Genomic DNA, 19,509 nt, shown 5'->3' with positions numbered 1-19,509 from the left:
GATGGTGCCACCTGTGCCGGTTATCTGAAGACTAACCCATCACCCCGAAGTGCTGGTCATTGTGAGCCTGAGTGGCTCCCAGGCTCAGAGAGGTCTGGAGGAACTCTGTCAGGGTCCCAAGGGATACTCTGTCTGCTCTGAGCTGGGTTACAAATAGAGCCTAGATGCACTAAGGGGACACCAGGCTCAGTAGTCTTCCCTGGAAAGCTGTGCTGTGGACATAATTTGACCATGAATTATGCTGTGTTTTAGCTGCTTTTAGGACCAGGGTTAGGGGATAGAAGGGATCTGAAACAGCACTTCTAAAATACATTTAGCAGCTTAGCCAGATTCTCTAAAGTCCTAAAGAAAACCTAGGATTGGTAAAGAGGGTTCAGATTGTGCAGTTATTTGCATGAGTTAGAAACAGGAAAATCTAGGTTCCATTAGTACATCAAAATGTCTTCAAAGTACACCAAAATCGCCCTGGGCTGCTCTTAACTGGGGAGTGTTGGGTGACTCTGCTTTGGATCCAGGCCAGGGCATTTAGTAAATAAAACCATAAGCAATCTTGTGCTTGTTTTTGTTGCTTTTTATTTTCTTGTTTTTTGTTTTTTAATTGTGAGAGAAATGCATTAACAAGAGCAATTAGTAGAGTGGAAAAGTTAGGTCTTACTATAATTTGTAAAACCACGCCCCCGTGGCAGGAGCTCTCGGAGAATATGCTTGAAGACTGGTAACGTGATTGCATGATTTTCATTCCTTAGTGTTAATTTGACAAAATGTTCTCTTTTTTTCCTTCCATTTCCTCCATCCTTTACTCTTTTGTCTGTAGTTCTTCCTCGGCAATCAGGTACAGTGTGCCTTGCAACGTCCTCCTCGGTGGAAATGGTCTGTGTAGCCCATGCTGCCTGTTCTTTGCTGTGGGGAGAGGACATGATCTGAAGCATGCCTGGGTCACATCTGGTTGTCTTACCAAGTGGAGAAACTGCTAACAGGGCTAATATTATAAAGCTGTCTTAGCAGCAGCAGCAGCGAGATATGTTTGTTTTTTTTTTTAAGGAGATGAAATTTTCCATCCAAAATTAGATTGGCTAAAGACCGTATTATGCTGGACTGGTTCAGGGGAGTTTGAAGCTACAGTATCAATCCATCCCACTTCTTTTTAGAATAGGAAATCAGAATAGCAGACAGCACAGTTCTGTCTTTTGACAGATAACACAAATTTCATAGCGTACACGAAATCAAAAAGTCTTGGGGTACTTAAGTACTCAGTCTGTTCAGATACCTTATTTACTTATATTTATAATATTTATTTATAGTATTCTATAATTATAAGTTGCCTGAGAACCGCAGTATAACAATCATGATTTGGTCATAGCCTGAAATTTGCTGATTATGTCCAGCTAGCCAGAATCTAAGGGATCAAATTAGACTTGCAAGAAAAGATTGAATGCTTTTGACTCCACTTGGTAATTCTAACCTTATAGATCTTTTTGAGGGCTCTGGGGTCCTGTGTCTTCAAATGGAAGGAAGTTGCATGGGTAAAGTCTGTCTTGTGATGTGAAATCAGAAACACTAACAGTTGATTTGAGGCCCTCAATCAGTGTTAAGTCCCGGGCACTGCCATAATCATTCACCACAGTAACATTCTGGGCCAGTGGGAAGAACAGAGGATAGAAACGAAAGACCAGGACAAAGAGGGTTTAAAATATTGCAGCACAGTGCCGAGACATGCCTCAAAGCTGTGCCTCTTTCCTAATACCTGCATGTGGGGCCCAGGCGTCCTCTGAAGTGGCACTGATGTCCTGTCCGATGCTCCGCTGACTGGCAGAGGGTCGGACGAGTTAGTTCCAATGTTGGAACAGAGTCACGGGGCTCGTTTTGTGCCTGAGGCACCTGAGACCTGAAGGCGCCCATGCTGACAGTCACACAGCTGGTGTCAGAGCCACTGCGGGAACCCGGGTCACCGTGAGGGATTTTCCAGTTAAGGAAACCGAAATTACCCTGAGACATTCTCACTGACAGCCCAGCTCTGCCAGGTTCGCACGGGTCCCCAGTTTTAGGGCTGCGGTAGCCCCTTCTGCTCTCACTCTGGCCTCGACGCCCCCAGCCGCTTCAGCTGCTGGCTTGGATCAAGCCTCCTTTTCCCTACAGCTCAGCAGAAACAAGTTAGAATCTTCCAGAGGGGGCTTTAGTAAGAAGTTAAGGAGAAAAAAGGAATGAGTTAAGTGGAGTAATTCTAAGAGCTGACAGACACATAAACTACAGGACACAGTGACATTAGGGTAAAGTACTTCTTGGAGTCCCTTCCTGATTTACTGTGGAGGACATAGAGGCCCTGATTTCCTCCCTCTCTTCACCAATCCACAGAGAACCCCGAGTGACTTGAGTGACTCGGGCCGTCCCTGCTCTTGGGCGTGGCAGAATTCTCAACCTCTCCCACAGGGCCTTCCCATTTTCTCTATTGGGCCAGCTTCTGAGGGAGGCACCCTCAGGGGCCAAAGGGGCAGCTTCCTTCCCGGGACAGGACGTTTATTCCCTCACATCTCTGGGCACCCACTTCAGTGCTTGTCATACTACACCATGCTGTTGCTGTGGTCACTCTATATAAAACCCTAATAGCTGCGGGAGATGAGAGATGTTGACTCTTTTCATTTTCAAAGTGAAGGACTGGGGAGGGGGTGGTGTTTTTTCCGGTCACCTTGCTGCCTCTATAAACAGCACACTTGACCCAGTACAGAGGAATACAGAGAATTACCACAAATACATGAGTTTTGAGGGAGGTGGGTTATGTGTCCTTGTCAAACATCTTTTCTGGCATTTTCAGTTTTTGTGCCTTGTTTCAAAGTTATGGTTCTCCTTTGTAAGTTGAGAAATCGTAATTAACTAATTAGTCCCTTCACTCCACCCCGTACCCCAACATTCTCCTTGAATTAAATAATTTTAGGAATGCTGTTTCTCCAACAAATGTTTGATTTTTGTTTTGGGATCTCCGCAATGATTCCCTTTTGTTGCCTCTTACCTTATTTTAGGAAGAGGGTAATTTATGCAATGGGAAACTACAGATGTTAACAGAGCTGAGAAGCAGGGATGTTAAAGAAAAAAGAAAGAATAAATATCAGAAAGTCATGCTTGTTTTAATATCCCAAAATGATTGTTGAATACTATTTATAATTAGCATGGTAGATTACAATTTTAATTTTTTCTACTAAATTTTAGTATAAATGCCATAGTCATTTGCTCAGCTGGAGAAACTTTCTGCTTGGTGACATCACAATTAGAGAACACCGAGGGCTTATTTCTGAAAACCTTGTGTGGAAAATCAAATTTCCTTCTAAGCTTGTAATAATATTGATGCTTGCAAGGGTTTCCTTAAGGCTTGACATAGTATTTGCTGTTCTCCATTTACCTTTTGAGCATACTGTATTCAGAAGTTGACATCCACTTTATATCTACCTTTTGTGAAAGCAAACTGACATAACAATTTTACTTCTGGGTTTTAATTTGGGCAGAATGTTTAAAAGAATTGAGGTGAGCTAACGTTTGTCTATCCTCTGCCCTCCCCCTTTTGGTGCAGGGGGAGGGGGTGTGACCACCAAAAGTTAACTTTGTCCCAATAGAAAGAATATCGACACCAGTTTTACCTTGATATCTCAGCTTTTCGATATTCTAAATTCTTTTGTGAAAAATGCCAAATAGTTAAAATTCTCCCCAAACTGTCAAATTATCATTTGTCTCGTCTGAATACAGTCTGCTCTGGGAAGAAGGCCTCGGCCTGCTCTAAGGCACACTCACTCATCACTCTCCCCTTGGTCCTGCAGTTCGGGGACTCCCAGCAGCTGCGGCTGGTCCGCATCCTGCGCAGCACCGTGATGGTCCGAGTTGGTGGAGGATGGATGGCCCTGGATGAATTTTTAGTGAAAAATGACCCCTGCCGAGGTAAGGAACCTTCCTGAGCATGAATTACACATAAGGTATGCCCTCTTCACTGATCTTTCCTGCTTACACAAAGTGTCAGTAGTGGGTCTGTTTGGTTTTTATTTTGTTAAGCCGCCCAGATATCGCTCTACCAGCACAGATTAGAACTTGGGGGTGCCCAAGTAGACCAGGAAGAGAAAGCAAGAGAGGTTGATGCCATCAGGGGAGACAGGTTTTGAGGGACACAGTCACAAGAATTAGGAATTTATTGGTGTCTTCAGATGTTTCAGTTTGAAAGGTGTTCAGTTAGCACTAGCCTAGAAAGGAGCCTAATGAAGCCTTTGAGGTTCCTGGTTAGTGCTCCAGATCCCTCTGCCTGTAACTCCTTTGCTGGAAACCCAGGGAGGGTGTTGGGCCCCTCCCGTTCAGGGAAGGACTGGGGCATCTCCCTCGGCCGGGAGAGGGGATAAAGAACACCTAGCAGTGAGCCCAGACACTTACAAGAGAGCTGATCACCGAAGCAAGACCAAGGGTTATAAAACCTGAAGGGCAGGCATGCCGGGCCCACGGCAGAAGAAGAGGGGACTGGAGTATGAATGCTGGCGCCTGGAGCTGCAGGTGTGAGGGCTGCCGCAAGGCCAGGTGAGCGAGTTCCGGTGCCTGAATCCTCCTCAACTGCGTCCTTTCCTTTTTCCTGTTAGCCGAGCTACATGTGGGTACACAGGAACCCCCCCCACTGTCTGCCAGTTTGTCTTTCTTGACCGGTTTCTGCCTTTCCTGCTGTCTCTGTTTCTTTGTGTTTCTTTATTTTTTTTTTTTATTCTAGTTCACCATCCTGGGAGTAAAATAAAGCGCTCTGATTCCAGCTCTTCGATTTCCAGTCAGTCTCCCATAGGTTGGCTTTTCAGCTTTGTCCCCCTTACCTACACCCCAGCCCGTTGAGAATGGCTTTGCTTCAACTATAGCACCTCTTGGCTCTGTGGTACCTGCTGCCTTCACGAATGCTTTCAAACAGCCAAGCCGTAGCTTTTCTAACTATTAGAGGTTGACAGAGCATAGAACACTTCTGTTGAAACAGTACCCGTGGAATTTGTTAGAGTTTCTATGTATTTAACCAATACTTACATAATTTTTTAGGTGCCACATGCTGTTACAAGCAATTTAGAAATAATAACACATTTACACTTCTGTGAGGTATAGATTCTGTTATTGCCGCCATTTTACAGAATAGGAAATTAAAGTACAGAGAAGTTAAACAGCTTACCTAAGGACAGACAACTAATAAATGGCAGAGACAGGATTCCAATCCAAGACTAGTGTGGCTCTCAAGTCTGTGCTCCTGGTCAAGGTGCCCTGCGTCTCAGAGGCTGACATACCCACCACCACCCCTTTTTATGTGTGGATTGCTGGTTCAGCCTGCGTAATTTACTTGGTAAGGCATATTTATAAACCTGGCAAACATGTTTACAGTACAGTTACATAACTTCTTTGGAAGTGATTTATAGTCTTATTTTGAAGTGTTTAGAGCTAAAGGGTGCAGTTCTCACATGAATTCAGATATGCCATAGCTTCTGTTATTTTAAATGTCATTCTGCATTTACTCCAGTAAACAAAAGTAATTTTCATTAGTGTGTGTGTGTGTGTGTGTGTGTGTGTAAAAAATACAGTGAATTTTGAAAGCATCTGTTTGGATAAAAACTTCAAAGGGTTTAATCAGTTTTAGAAGTTACTATATTGCAAACTAATTTCCTTGAAATAAAAGTCCTCTTTCATTGTTTTAGATCAGGAACAGGAGCCATATATATTATTTTAACCATAACTCAGTAAAACGGCATTATTCTTTTGCAAATCTGTTAGTAAGGTTTTATTTTCTCTGTCCTGTATGACTGGACTAAGCAGACAAACAGAAGAGATGCTGCATGTGACATTTGGAATCCGGATGCCTGTTTGCTGCCTGCTGTACTTGCTCCGTTGACAGTAACTTTGTGCTGATGGCCAAGGGCTACCCTGCTTGCTTTGTCCTTATGTTACTAGCTAAACACTGGAGTTCCCCCCAGGAAGTTTGGGAGGGCCATCTAGTACCTATTCTCTATGGAACATAGTAGCCTTTTCAGCATCCCTGGGAGCAAACAAGGTAAGGCTTTCCTCTGTGCCTCTCCAGGAGTGCCCTCCTAGCACCCAGGAATCCTCTCAATTCCCCTGATGGCAGAGTCTGGAACTGCCCAGCAGTCTTAGATGTCATAAGTCTACCAGTGGCAGGATGAGTACTTGTAATAAAATACAAAGTTGCCCGAGGCGGTGAACACTTAAGGGCTGGGGTGGATGTATGAAGTGACTGGGGAGAGCGTGGACATCACGAAGAGAAGGGTTCCCTGAAGCTGTCTAGGATTCTGTGAGGATTCATGTGGCTTCTAGAAGCACTGCTTGGGGGAGATTCTGTATTCGTTTGTGTTGCATTTCCTTGGCTGTCTGGACCGCAGAGAATGTTAGACCGAAGCTAGAACACAGTTGATGACAGTATTGTACCAACGTGTGTGATCATTTGTTGCCTCCTTCCACACAGCTGTTTCAGAAGGCAAGAGATAGATCAGACTGCACAGTGCTCTAGCCAAATGTGTTAAGTGAAAATACTCAACTAGGTAGGTTCATGACGCTGCCAAAAATTGGAGGTTTCAGTTTCTGAATTCATCCATGGCAAAGGAGATCATGATGGTTTGGATGGTGATGAAAACAATGCCTAAGGAATAGGTCCACCTTTATCTAAGGTGTGTTTTTGAGCATTGGATGATTTAGTTCCCCCAAATAAGTGAAGATCTAGAAAACTTCATTTATGAAGATTTGGAAGACAATTTGACTGAGAACTGATTGTTTTTCTTTCTTTTTTTTTATTGTGGTAAAATACACATAACATAAAATTTACCATCTTAACCATTTTGAAGTGTTCTGTTCAGTGGTTGTGCTACCATCACACATCCATGGAGCTCTTTTCGTCTTATAAAACTGAAACTCTGTACCCGTTAAATACAGCTGAGAACTCAGTTGTAACTAACCAACATCACGTGGCCAGCCTGAGTTCCTTAGAAAATGGTGGCCTCTTTGGTGTTGAAAAACTGAAATGGTTGCCTTCAGGGCCTGGCCTCCAAGACGTGATCTTCAAAAAATCATGGTCAGGTGCTTTTGGAAGACACTGGGTTAAAGCTAAGAAAATTTCTTTACTGTAGGACTTCCCAGAGCTTACAAAATGTTGATTGCATTCGAGATCTCCCCAGGCAGGGCGGGGGGGTTAGTATTTATTGAACTCTTTTTGTAGGAACCCCCTCAAAAACCTTAGATTGGGAAACTCTGCTGTAAACAGTGGAAGACCAGGGAAGGATTTTGAGCCATTCAGAATTACCAGGTTTTTATTTAGAAATTCCATTTTGGGGGATGAGATGAGAAATGAGACCAGTTGGAAGCCTGTTACAGCCATCCAGGGTGGAGGAGATGCTCCATGAATCACATAAGGGTAAGGGGGTGCGGGGGGGTGTGGGAATGCTCTGGGTATTCGAGAAGCTTTAGAAGATACAATCAGTAGAACAAACTGCCATCAGGAGGAAGGGACCTTTGTTGACTCCCCAGTCTCTGGCTCTGATCATGTCTATTCAGTCGTTGGATATCAGGTCTGACATCCAGGCAGGGGTCTGAGCAGGGGATACAGTTGGGAGTCAGGCATGACCATATGACGGTAATGAAGTCAGATGGGTGAACTCGTCACCACCAGGTTCAAAGTCTAAGAGGGAGAACAGGACTGTGAACAGAACCAGGGGAACATCAGTGTCTAAGGATGGGGGGGAAGGAGGAGAAGAAGGAGAGCAGGTGTCCTGGAGCCAAGGGAAGAGATTTTTTCAAGAAGAGAGCAGTTAGTAATCCCCCTGCGTGCAAATTACAACAGCAGAGAGGTGTCAGATTATCAGAAGAGTTTTACCTGTATACATAAATGTGTGCACACACATTCTTAATAATAGAGCATTAGCCAGGGTGAAGTAAATTCAGTATACTCATACATTATTTTGGAGAGTGTACATTGGTATAAAATTTGGGGGATCAACTGACAAATATCAGAAATCTCATGTGCATCCATTCTCAGAAAATCCACTTGTAGAAATTTATCTTAAGGAAATCATCACTGATATGCACAAAAACATTTTACAAGTAGTTTGTCACTACTTGTGACATTGTATGCAGTGTTTTAAAAATTGTAAGGAAATTAAAAATACAACATAGAGTTAGTTAAATAAATTGACGTCTAGGGGCGCCTGGGTGGCTCAGATGGTTAAGCGTCTGCCTTCGGCTCAGGTCATGATCTCAGGGTCCTGGTATCGAGCCCCGCATCAGGCTCCCTGCTTGGCGGGGAGCCTGCTTCTCCCTCTCCCTCTACTGTTCCCCCTGCTTGTGCTCTCTCGCTCTCTCTGTCAAATAAATAAAATCTTTAAAAAAAAAAAAATTGACGTCTATATGATGAAATAACACTTTGCAGATAGTTGAAATTATGCAAGATCTGTCAAGCATGGAGGAATGTTCCTGATGTTCTTGTATTTAAGAATATATATACACAGTTGTGCACAAGAATAAAGACACACGAACATTTTAATAGTGATGGCCCTTAGGTTGTCAGATTAAGGAATTTTCAGTCTCTTTGTACTTTTCCATATATTTCAACTTTTGTACAGTTTAAAGTTATCAGTAATAATTTGCCAGGGTGATTGGGGTGGCGTGGTGGGGATGGGAGCCTGGGTGGGGTAGGGGGCAGGTGGAGAGCCACTAGTGTAGGTGAGGGTATGAGGAGCCGGGGGGTGGGAAGAGAGCTCAGGTGGGAGACATCGGTTCTAGTCCCAGCCCTACCACGGCTCTCCTTGACTTCAGCCTCTGTGAGTGCTTCAGGTCCTTTGTCTGTGACAGGGACGCTGACCAGTCACTGGTGACAGTCTAGTGCCCTACTGCATGTGTCACACTCTGCAAACGGTGCAGTGCATATGGGGAGCGTGATGTTGTTATATCGTGACATGTTAAACGCCATGGCCCTCATCTGAGATGCCATTTCAGAGTCTTCCTCTTGTATCACTGTGTTGTTCTTATCTGGGAGGGTTGGCACAGAGGTAAACTATTAAATGTTTACTAGGTTTAAACTGCATATCTGAAGTTCGGTATAGCTCAGGGTCACAAGCAGCTCTTTTGGGGTGAACCCTCAGCTGAGTCATGATTTTCATTCATCACTGTTAACTTAGTGCTTTTGCTGTGTGCCCACCGTTAGGCTGGGCACATTAGCAAACACAAGATAAATAAGTGTAAGTCCTGAATCCATAGTTACTAGTGATGGAAAGTCTTACTGAAGTGCCTATGTTAGTGCTGAAGGAAGTTCTCTTGGAGAATCATTAGTGTAGACACAGACGAAAGCACTGAAGTCCAGAAAATGGATGAGTAGAGAACCCAGGACCAGGGAATGAGCTGTGAGGGGCACATTCTGTTGGGGCCTGAGGAGGAAGGAAACAGCTTAGCATTCAGACCACCCGGACATTGGGATCAGCCTAAGGAAACTGAGGCCTGGAGCAGGAAGACCTGGTTGTTCGCTGAGCCTAGACTGTCACTCTGGTTGTGATATCCACATCAGCCCTTTTAACCGGACACTTGGATATGTTATGTCAATATAGTATATTGAGAAGAATTTTATTTAGGAATTTGGAACTACCCTGCTTGGACACCCATGCAACTTTATTTAAAATCTGACTCTACCAAGATAACTCGGTTCCCTTGAGGACATGCAGGGTTGGGCAGAAGAGGGGGTGGGCATAGGTACCTCAGATCTGCTAGAGTCGTGGTTCTTGGCCAGAGTGAAAAATCTTACTTAGAAAAGAACGACAAATGATTGATTCCATTTTTCTGAGTTTCACCAGTGGTCGTGTTTGTTCAGATCTATCTAGTGTAGTCTAAAAAGTAAACAGTGCAGCATGGATGACAGTAACACCTTTTGGTGAGAAATAATTTAAGGACATATTCCAGAGGAATTATTTCTTTTAAATTAGTAGTGTCTTTCACATTTAACATTTATGTTGGCCATCCTTGGAATCTTCTGACCAAATCCAAATTTTAAGTTCTGGTCTTAGAGCTGCAGAAAGCCATTAGGACAACACCTATTGGCCTTCAGAGCAGTTTCCAGATTGTTTCCACTGTGACATTCCTCCCACTTGCCGTCGTCCCTTCGGCTTCTTGTTGCTTTCAGTTTTTGACTTAACATTTCTCACCAACAAGTTTAGTGCATGGTCTTGATCTTTCTCTCTCTCCTCCCACATGTTTACTTCTTAATGATTTTATCCTGATCTTTTTACTGTCCTGAGTTCCTGGACCCCTTCCCTTAGGATTATTATCAACTGAATTCAAATAGAAGTGTCTGGACAATGTTGATTTCAATGATTTCTTTTCTCCACTATTTAGTTACCATGTATCCTGCAAAATCTGAGCAAAAAGTACACATGTACTATGAGAGAGAAAAGAGGAGTTTTGATTTTAATGTCAGAGGTTTGTGCACTGCTGCATCTGCTTTCTTTGACAAGTTACGTATGGTGTGCTTGCCCCAGGGGACAGCGGCAGGGCAAGATCATTACCACAGAATGGCATGGTATTTTATATATAAAGTTCAAACCAAGGGGCTTTACTAGTTAACTGTCTGCTCTGGGTAAGAGTCACGACAGACTGACAGATCGTGAATTTATCTCTACTTCAAAAGACTCCACAGAGGGTACTAAACCTGTAGCCTATGTAACTGTGGTCATGGGGTCAAGCAGCTGTGTGACCATCAAAGATACATTTTGTAAGATTCAGTGACATTGTATGTGTGCGTTTATTCCTTTTTTTAGCACGAGGTAGAACTAACATCGAACTTAGAGAGAAATTCATCCTACCCGAGGGGGCATCCCAGGGAATGACGCCTTTCCGGTCACGGGGTCGAAGGTCCAAGCCGTCTTCCCGGGCTGCTTCGCCGACCCGCTCCAGCTCCAGCGCCAGTCAGAGCAACCACAGCTGCACGTCCATGCCGTCTTCTCCCGCCACCCCCGCCAGTGGCCCCAAGGTAGGGACTGCCCTGGCTCGCGGCCTCCTTCCTTGGTCCCGATTTACAGGGGGTTGTTGTTGAGTGTAGCCTCTGTGCACCTCCAGCCAGGAGAGGAGCGGGAGGACCTACAGACCAAGCTCTACCTACACCAGCCTTTCCAGGCCCCAGTAGATAACAGGACCCTTAGGATTTTACTCTGAAGGACGTTTATTAAAATATGAACTCAGACCGTTAAGTCAGAAACACTTTTTGCCACATATTTTCCACCCAGAGTTGCTAATTTGGAAATCCAGGCGTTAGATGCTAACGGAGAAGTCTGTCTGTTTTGATGGGTTGCTTGTGAAGAATGCCGTTGCCTCTCTGCCTGGTCCCTTTTATCCTGTTGAACTGATGCCCATTTTGTTTTGTTTTCTGTTTATTTAAGATTCAGGGTTTTCTATTTATTTTTCATGTTCCCAGTTTGCTTCCTTACTGTTCCATTTTCAATTGTCCCCGTCCTTCCCTTTGGATTTCCATTTCGCAGACTCCACTTCAGTCCTCTCGCTGTTATGACAAACCCTGGTTGGTAAACAGTAAAGCTGGCCCCTCTGGCAGGGACAGCCATTATCCTGACCTCCAGCTGCCCAGCCCCGAGGTAGAGTATGGTTTTGCTGACTAAGGACACAGTCAAGACGAGGCCCTCGCTAATGCCCAGACCTTGATCGGCTACTCTTCCTGACACGAGTCCATGCTCTTTTCCATCTCTGTGGTGCTTGCTCTCACAGCTGATTTGTCTAGTCAGGTGTTTTTCAGGGGTTTCTAACTCGGACTCACCAAACTTGGAGATAAATAAGAGATGCCTAAAACCGGATTGTTGAACAGCTTGCTAACAGTCTTGAGAATGATGTTTTTTCCCAGGGATAAACAGTCATCATTCCTGGTGATCTGTTTATGGATATTATTTATAAAACTCAGGCCTCTTGGAGTCTCCAAACATGAGCTACCCAGACGAGTTACGAACACTTGAAATTCAACTGTGGTGCATGTTCAGCCGTGTTCTATCTTTGCTTAGAACAGAAGAGTGGCTGGCGTCCCCTGCCCTGAGCCACATCCCCAGGGTGGTTGGTATCCCCAGACTGGTCTGAGGCGTGGGTGCTGCCTACTTCAGCCAAGCCCACTATCAGTGGACACTGCTCTGAAGCTCAGTTTTGAACTTCTGAATCTCTTGGCCTCGTCACTTGGGTGTCCGAAGCCTTGATCTGATATACACACACTGGCAGTTAAGCATGTTTGAGTGCAGTCATTAAAATGCCCAAAGCATTTTTGGAAGAGCAGTGTTTCAGAAACCAATCACGGGCCAGTGGCTTGTCTGATAGCAGGAAGATTTGCATTCTAGCTCCTGCTGGGAAATACTGGATTCTTGGGCCTGAAGAGATAGCACTGCCTTCAGTCATGCAAAGCTTTAGCCCGAGAAAGCGGGAAATGTTAAGAAGCCGGTGCCTGTGAATGGGCTGCTGCTTTGGGATTCATCCGCTCCAAGCTAAACCTCTAGTTCAGAAATCTGTCCGGTTCAGAACATGACCTGGGGACCTATTGCCACCAGAACCCCAACACTCAACATGCTTATCTTGCTTTTCTTCTTCCTTGATGGCTCCAGTTTCATGAAAGTCTCAAAAGTTCTAAAATTTTAAATGTTTTAATTATGAAGTACAAAATACTCACAGGATTCGAATAGACCATCCTTTTTGTTTTGTCTTAAGGTTGTACCTTTCGTTTTGTTCATTTCGAGGTTTCACCTTCCCTTACCTGTGGGTATTGTACAGGCCGCGTCCTGATGTGGACTCCCAGCCCAGGGGCTCCGGGGCTGCGGTCTTCCCGGCGGCCATGGCCGTGCGCACGAGCGGTAGCTTCTGAAACTGGTGCTCTTCCTCCTGTGTGGGCCAGGAGGGTTCGTGCGTGAATGTTGATCACTTTCTGCCGCTTCTGCTTTTTCTTTCTAAATTGAAGAAATACAAGAAACACAATGAAACAGGTTGCTTTACTCTTTCCATTTATATGAACATCTTAAAGGTCCTGGAAAACAGTTTACACAATTGATTTCAAAGAAAAATTAGAACAGTGTGTTTGTGGCATGAGTGGTATTTAAAATGTTCCTTCTCCAGATTAAGTCTACTACTATCTTTTAAAAAAAAAAGGCAAAAAAAAAAAAAAACACTCAAGTGGGAAATGTTGCTCCTCCCGGTAGCAGTAATAATGTATATCTATCCAGCAGCTCTTTTTCCACTAGGAAGTGCTTCTACACATGATTTGTTCATTCAGCAAGTTTTTGTTGAGCCCGTGCTCTGTGCCAGACACTGTTTTAGGTGCTGAGGATGTGACCGTGAACAAAACAAACTCCCTGTTTTTGTGGAGCTTAGACTTGAATGCAGGCAAGGCTGCAAACAAGGGTAGGAGCGCCAAGTCCTGAACAGGGGAGAAGAGCAAGGTGGGTATCACTTTAGTAGTGCAGCAAGACCTCTCTGATCGGCTGTTCCAGCCACGACACCCGAAGGAAATGAGGGAGTGAGCCACGCAAATACGGGGTGGCCCAGTGAATTGAACAAGAGGGAGTGTGGTTATCTGCATTTTTTTCCAGTGAAGAAATAGACAGATCTTGGCTTGACTAAAGTTTCTGCATGCACACATCTAGTGAGAGTGTTTGGGGTGATCTTTGCATCTCCATACTAAATATTTAGGGCTAGAACCCATCTTTCAAATTTTTAACCCCAACACTTTGACATTTGGGATTATTTGGATTTTTTTTTTTTTTTTGGCCATTTTTTAGTGGAAATTTGTCAGTAACAAAATTTGTCAGTAAATTTCAAGTAGAAGTTTAAAAAACATTGTGACATTTTAAATTGGAACATGAGACCTTTTGTGGGGTGGAATTATTAAAATATATGACCTAGGACACTTTCAAAATAAATCTTTGTTTTCCTGGACTTTTAATTTGCTTTCCAGTCGATTAGATGTGAGGAGGCTTAAGTAGACCTTTTAAAATTGAATTTCAGAAATTCTACCTAGTAAATACGATCTTTTAAATTTTTTTTAAGGTTATTCCATCAACAGGCAGCAAGTTGAAACGACCAACACCAACTTTTCACTCTAGTCGAACATCCCTTGCTGGTGATACTAGCAATAGCTCTTCCCCAGCCTCCACAGGTGCCAAAACGAATCGGGCAGGTAAGGACCTGCCCCACCACCACCACCACCCGGCCATAGGCTTTGGGGTGAAAGGGGGGGGAGTGGCCAGGCTAAGAATTGGGGACCAGCAGCCTCTGGGCAATGCCTCCCTGCTCTCCAAGGAGCAAGTAATGAGAGCAGCACTAGGTGTGATGTCCAGAGAGCCCTGCAGATTCCGTGCGGCTCTTTCCTTTCCCTTCCACCACTGTAGCTAGCCATAGCCCTGCCTTCTGAGAGCAGAGGCTTCCGTGGCTAAGGCCGGGCGCCCTGTTCTGGATCTGGAATGACCATATTTGAGAGAATGTAGAAGGCAGGAGGGGCGTCCTGAAGTGGGCCTTCCTGAGAAGGCCACTCAGTTTTGGGACTGGCAGTTTGCTAGTAATTTTTCCAATACTCTGTATTTATGATAACTGCTGGCAAGTTGAGAAAGTCAGGGAAAGATCACAGCTGTTCACCTGTTGATGTTCCTCATGGGAACCTAGGAATTGGCCTCATTTCTGGCCCTCTTTTGGCCCATCCCCGACCCCCACCCCCCCGGGGGCCACACGAGGTCACTTGTGCTGCTGAGAGAAGCTGGCTTCTGATCCTCAGGAGGCAAGCTTCTCAAGCAGAATCACAAAGCCAGAAAAGGTTTCAGGCAACTGCCATGTAGATGAGGACATAGTGGGTCCAGAAAGGCTCTGATTCGCCCCAGGGTCACACAGACTATCAGGTGGTATTAGAGTCAGAGCCCTGACCTCTGGTCACTTGTTTTCGCCGCCCCTCATGTTGTCTCTCATTAAGTCTGCTGCTTTATTCTCCAATTCCAGACCCTAAAAAGTCAGCCAGTCGCCCTGGGAGTCGGGCCGGGAGCCGGGCCGGGAGTCGGGCCAGTAGCCGGCGCGGGAGCGATGCCTCGGACTTTGACCTTTTAGAGACACAGTCCGCTTGTTCAGACACTTCGGAGAGCAGCGCTGCGGGGGGCCAGGGCAGCTCCAGGAGAGGGCTCAGCAAGCCTTCCAAAATCCCCACCATGTCCAAGAAGACCGCCACTGCCTCCCCCAGGACTCCGGGTCCCAAGCGGTAACGCTGCACAAGCACCCCAAGCCTCTCTCCACTTTGAAGCCTGCTCCGTACATTGGGTGTATATTTATTCTGAACAGGAGAAGTTATATTGTTAAAAGTGTAAAAGAATAATTGTGTTATGAAGCTGCCTTATTTTTTTTCTTTTTGTAAGTTACTATTTTCATGTGAATATTTATGTAGATAAAATTTGCCTCCTGGTAACCCTGTAATGGATGGGGCCCAGAAATGAAATATTTGAGAAAAACAAGTGAGAAGGTCAAGATGAGAATGTGTATTAAAAAAAAAAAAAAAAGGCGCCTCTAAATAGGGTTTCTGCGCGGTGCAGGGTTGTAAACCTGCTTTATCTTTTAGGATTATTCCTAAATGCATCTTCTTTATAAACTCGACTTGCTGTCCCAGCAAGATAAATTATATTAAAAAAATAAGAATCCTCCAGTGTTTAAGGAACTCTTTTTTTTTTGTAAATCACAGACACCTCAATTAGCAAGAACTGAGGGGAGGGCACTTCTAATCGCTTTTTCCGGTGTTTTTAATACTGTGTGATTTTAGCTGAAGAGAGGGAACCTCCTCTGGTAATGTTTGCACATGATCAGCAAAAGGAGTTCATTGCAATACTTTGAATACTGTCTCAGTACTGGGTGTTTAAAGGACAAATAGCTGCTAGAATTCAGGGGTAAATATGTTCAGAAGACGTCAGAACATTGGGGTTTTTAAGAGTCCTGGTTTGTAACTTCCTATCCAGCCCGGCCACCAATAACTCCTGTGCTCACCGGGACCCAGGCCCTTGGCAAGGGGAGACTCCTTGGTGGCACTGTGAATTACAGATTTGTTTATCTGCATTTTTGCTATTTATTTAAATGGTCGATCAACTTCCCACAAACTGAGGAATGAATTCCACGAGCCTATTCTGAAAACGTGGACATAAAACAAACACTTGCTCGTCCTTTAAAGGAGTTCACCAGCACACCTGTTAACAAGTCCCGTTTGCTTCCGTCTTTTTTTGTGAGTAATAAAGTCAACTGACCAAGTGACCATGAAGAGGGGCTGTCTGGGGCTCCTGTTTTTTAGCTGCTGTTCCTCTTCAGCTCCGACCATGTTGCTGTGTGATTATCTCAATTGGTTTTAATTGAGGCAGAAACTGAAGCTCTACCAATGAACTGTTTAAAAACAAGACACACTTTTGTATTAAAATTGCTTGCAGTAACAAATTTGTATTTCCTGATTTTCTTCTCAACTATTACCTTATATATAACCTGTTACCCTGGGTATGATTGTGTTTTAGGTACTTAAATGCATTATTCAAATCAAAATATCTTGGTGGATAAATTATGGAGCTCACTAATAGATTTTTTTTTCCTTATTTATTTCATCCTTGTTAATTTAAACAAAGCAACGAGGAAATAATCCGGTTATTGTTAATACAAATCTGTAGGGAATCTGCTCCACTTAGCTGATTACACAAATAATAATATGTAAGAAAATTTCTGTATTAGAAATCACAAAGATCCCGGGTTTGAGAGGATGGGGCCAGTTTGCCACAGTAGGCTGAAATCTCTGGTTACATGATAGATTTACAAAAGTGGAAGCAAAATTGGTCATCAAATCCAGCTCCTTTCTTTTCCAGATGGAGACACTGGAATGGGAAAGTGGGAGAGAGGGTTATTTGCCTGAGATCATAGAATTAATAAATGGCAAAAATGGCCCTTGAATCAAATCATTGATTCTCTATTTAAGCCTGGCATTTCTATTTCCTCCAGCCCCTAGTTGGCTTTATAATAATTAGAAATCAAATATTAAGTAATTCTAACAGGAATTAGGCTAGGAAATAACAACTTGAGAGATAGGAAAGAGGGGTTTAAACTCAGGCCACCCGAGTTTCTGATCATTAAGCCATACATACCCCTCATATGATCAGGAATTGGCTGAGATGGATACATGTTTGCCACAGCAGTTTGATAGAATTTTTTTTTAAGATTTTATTTATTTGACAGCACAAGTAGGGGGAGCGGCAGGGAGAGGGATAAGCAGACTCCCCGCTGAGCAAGGAGCCTGGCACAGGGCTCCATCCCAGGACCCTGGGATCATGACCTGAACCAAAGGCAGCCACTTAACCGACTGAGCCATCCAGGCGCCCCTGCCATAGCTGTTTGAACCCAAATATCCAGATTAAAAGAAATCCAGCCTGATGGATTCTAAAGGAGGTGCTTACTCTATTCCCCCTAGAATTAAGTAACTTCAAGCTGCCAGAATTGTGCAGGATAGTGTTTTCACCCAAATTTGCTTCTCCTCTAGGCTTCCTGGCAGCAGAAGCATACTTAAAACAGCTTGACCTCCATCCTTTCAGATTCTGGACTGTGATCACTTTTTTTTTTTTAACCAAGTAATTCAGGTTTTCCCTTAGTCTTTGCAACAAAGCTCAGCTAGCGGTGGAATCTGCACAAAGTGTATTTCCGTTCAACAAACACCTACATGCAAGGCCATATAGAGAATACAGGGATGCCAGAACAAAAGCTTAAAATTACAGTTCTGGGATACCAGTGCTAAACATGTGATACAAATTTGGTGTCTGCTGGGTAGAGAGGCAGGAGTCCCTGGGGTTTTGAATGATAAAGCAACAACAGCTAACATTTACTGACTACTTGCCATAGGCCAGTCACTGTGCTAAGTGCTCAGTCTACAACCCCACTGTCGTGACCCCATTCACAGGTGAGCAACAGCCTGAGAGGTTCAGAAACTGCCCAAGGTCACGGCGCACCAGGTGGCTGGGGAAAGCCCTTGTTTGACACCACTTTCTCCAAGAGACCTTCCCACCTCAGTTTCTGAGTTCTAGGACTCCACTCACAGCCCCACCCCCACGTCCCAGCTCCTTGTCCTCTGCCCTTCCAGGCGCTTTGCCAGCCCTCCGCTTCGGAGCGCAGCGTTCACTTGACTATCACCCCGGTTGGGGGCCCAGGCCACTAGGGGGCAGGGACTGGTTGGCTTCATCTCTGGCTCAGGGCAGAGGATGGGGCGGCCCATGGTGGTTGCTGTTGAACTGAGTTGTGGGCTGACACCCTTTGGAATGGCTAAAACCTGATGTTTAGGTTTATGGGAATGTGAGGCCCATTGTTTAAAGAACACAGCTATCTCTTCTCACCCTAAATGGAGATAAATGATTTCTGCTCTAAGAATCAGCCCGCGCTGGGCTGCTTACAGTCTAGCTGGAAGCCCGGTGTTGTACAATACACAACCTGAGGATTCCAGGCTAGACCTGAGGCTCCAGGTGATGTGGTGTGGACTCCAAGGGGAGTACAGAGGGATGCCCAGAGAAGGACAGTGAAGAGGACAGGAGATTGAGACCCTGAACAAGCCTGGCACGGGGATGCCCCCTTGACTCTGCCCCTGCCTCTCTATGCGGTCACCAAGCCCGGGGGATGCAGCCTCCTCAACTGCTTTCTCCTCCACCCTCCACCCTGTCACCAAAAAGGATCATGCTCATTGTCCACCCGCCCTCATTACTGTACCTGCCTCCCACTGTGGGCCCTGACTCTAATCTTCGTCCCTCCAATCTGTATTCGCCCCTGCAGCAGACTCTGTCTTGGGCATCCTCAGTGGCTAAGCTGCAACATCTTTAAGGGGCTTATAAACAGTGTAGAAATTCACCCGTTGGGTAAAAGGCAGACTAAGCATGGGCCCAAGACACCAACAAATGATTGTTTCTTTGTTTATTAATTTATGTACAGTAGGCTCCACACCCAATATGGGGCTTGAACTCAGGACCCTAAGATCAAGAGTCGCATGCTCTACCGACTGAGCCAGCCAGGTGCCCCAACAAATGACTGTTTAGATTTAAAATTCGATGTAAAAGTTCTGATATTTTTTGGTTTGTTTTAAAGATTTATTTACTTGAGAGAGTGAACGAGCGAGCGAGCGAGAGAGCATGAGCAGGGGTTAGAGGCAGAGGGAAGGGGAGAAGCAGACTCTCCCGCTGAGAAGGGAGCCTGACTCCCGGCTAGATCCCAGGACCCTGGGATCACGACCTGAGCCAAAGGCAGACGCTTAACCAACTGAGCCACCCGGGTGCCCCAAAGTTCTGATATTTTTAAAAGATTTTTTTTTTTAAGATTTTATTTATTTGACAAAGACACAGCGAGAGAGGGAACACAAGCAGGGGGAGTGGGAGTGGGAGAGGGAGAAGAAGGCTTCCCATGGAGCAGGGAGCCCCATGCAGGGCTCAATCCCAGGACCCTGGGATCAGGAACTGAGCCGAAGGCAGACAC

The 19,509-nt window shown here is 44.9% G+C and overlaps 1 protein-coding gene across 38 annotated transcripts in view; it reads left to right on the top strand.

The window, feature by feature from the left end:
• Positions 1–16,454, top strand: part of MACF1 (microtubule actin crosslinking factor 1) — a 335,178-nt gene extending 318,724 nt beyond the window's left edge. For 22 of the 38 annotated variants that reach the window (XM_032432513.1, XM_032432494.1, XM_032432505.1 and 19 more), the window contains 7 exons: positions 815–832; positions 3,804–3,921; positions 4,727–4,795; positions 10,791–11,002; positions 11,508–11,618; positions 14,056–14,185; positions 14,995–16,454. In XM_032432513.1, the coding sequence (XP_032288404.1) occupies positions 815–832; positions 3,804–3,921; positions 4,727–4,795; positions 10,791–11,002; positions 11,508–11,618; positions 14,056–14,185; positions 14,995–15,251 (915 nt within the window). In that variant the 3' untranslated portion in view covers positions 15,252–16,454. The remainder of the gene's footprint in view (positions 1–814; positions 833–3,803; positions 3,922–4,726; positions 4,796–10,790; positions 11,003–11,507; positions 11,619–14,055; positions 14,186–14,994) is intronic. The other 16 variants (XM_032432605.1, XM_032432597.1, XM_032432567.1 and 13 more) reach the window with 6 other exon arrangements.
• Positions 16,455–19,509: the final 3,055 nt, after the last annotated feature.

This window comes from Phoca vitulina, unplaced genomic scaffold (genome assembly GCF_004348235.1).
Source record: "Phoca vitulina isolate PV1807 unplaced genomic scaffold, GSC_HSeal_1.0 scaffold2, whole genome shotgun sequence".
NCBI classification, from domain to species: Eukaryota; Metazoa; Chordata; class Mammalia; order Carnivora; family Phocidae; genus Phoca; species Phoca vitulina.
Note: the sequence above shows the minus strand (reverse complement) of the source record. Positions and strands in the feature narration are given on the sequence as shown.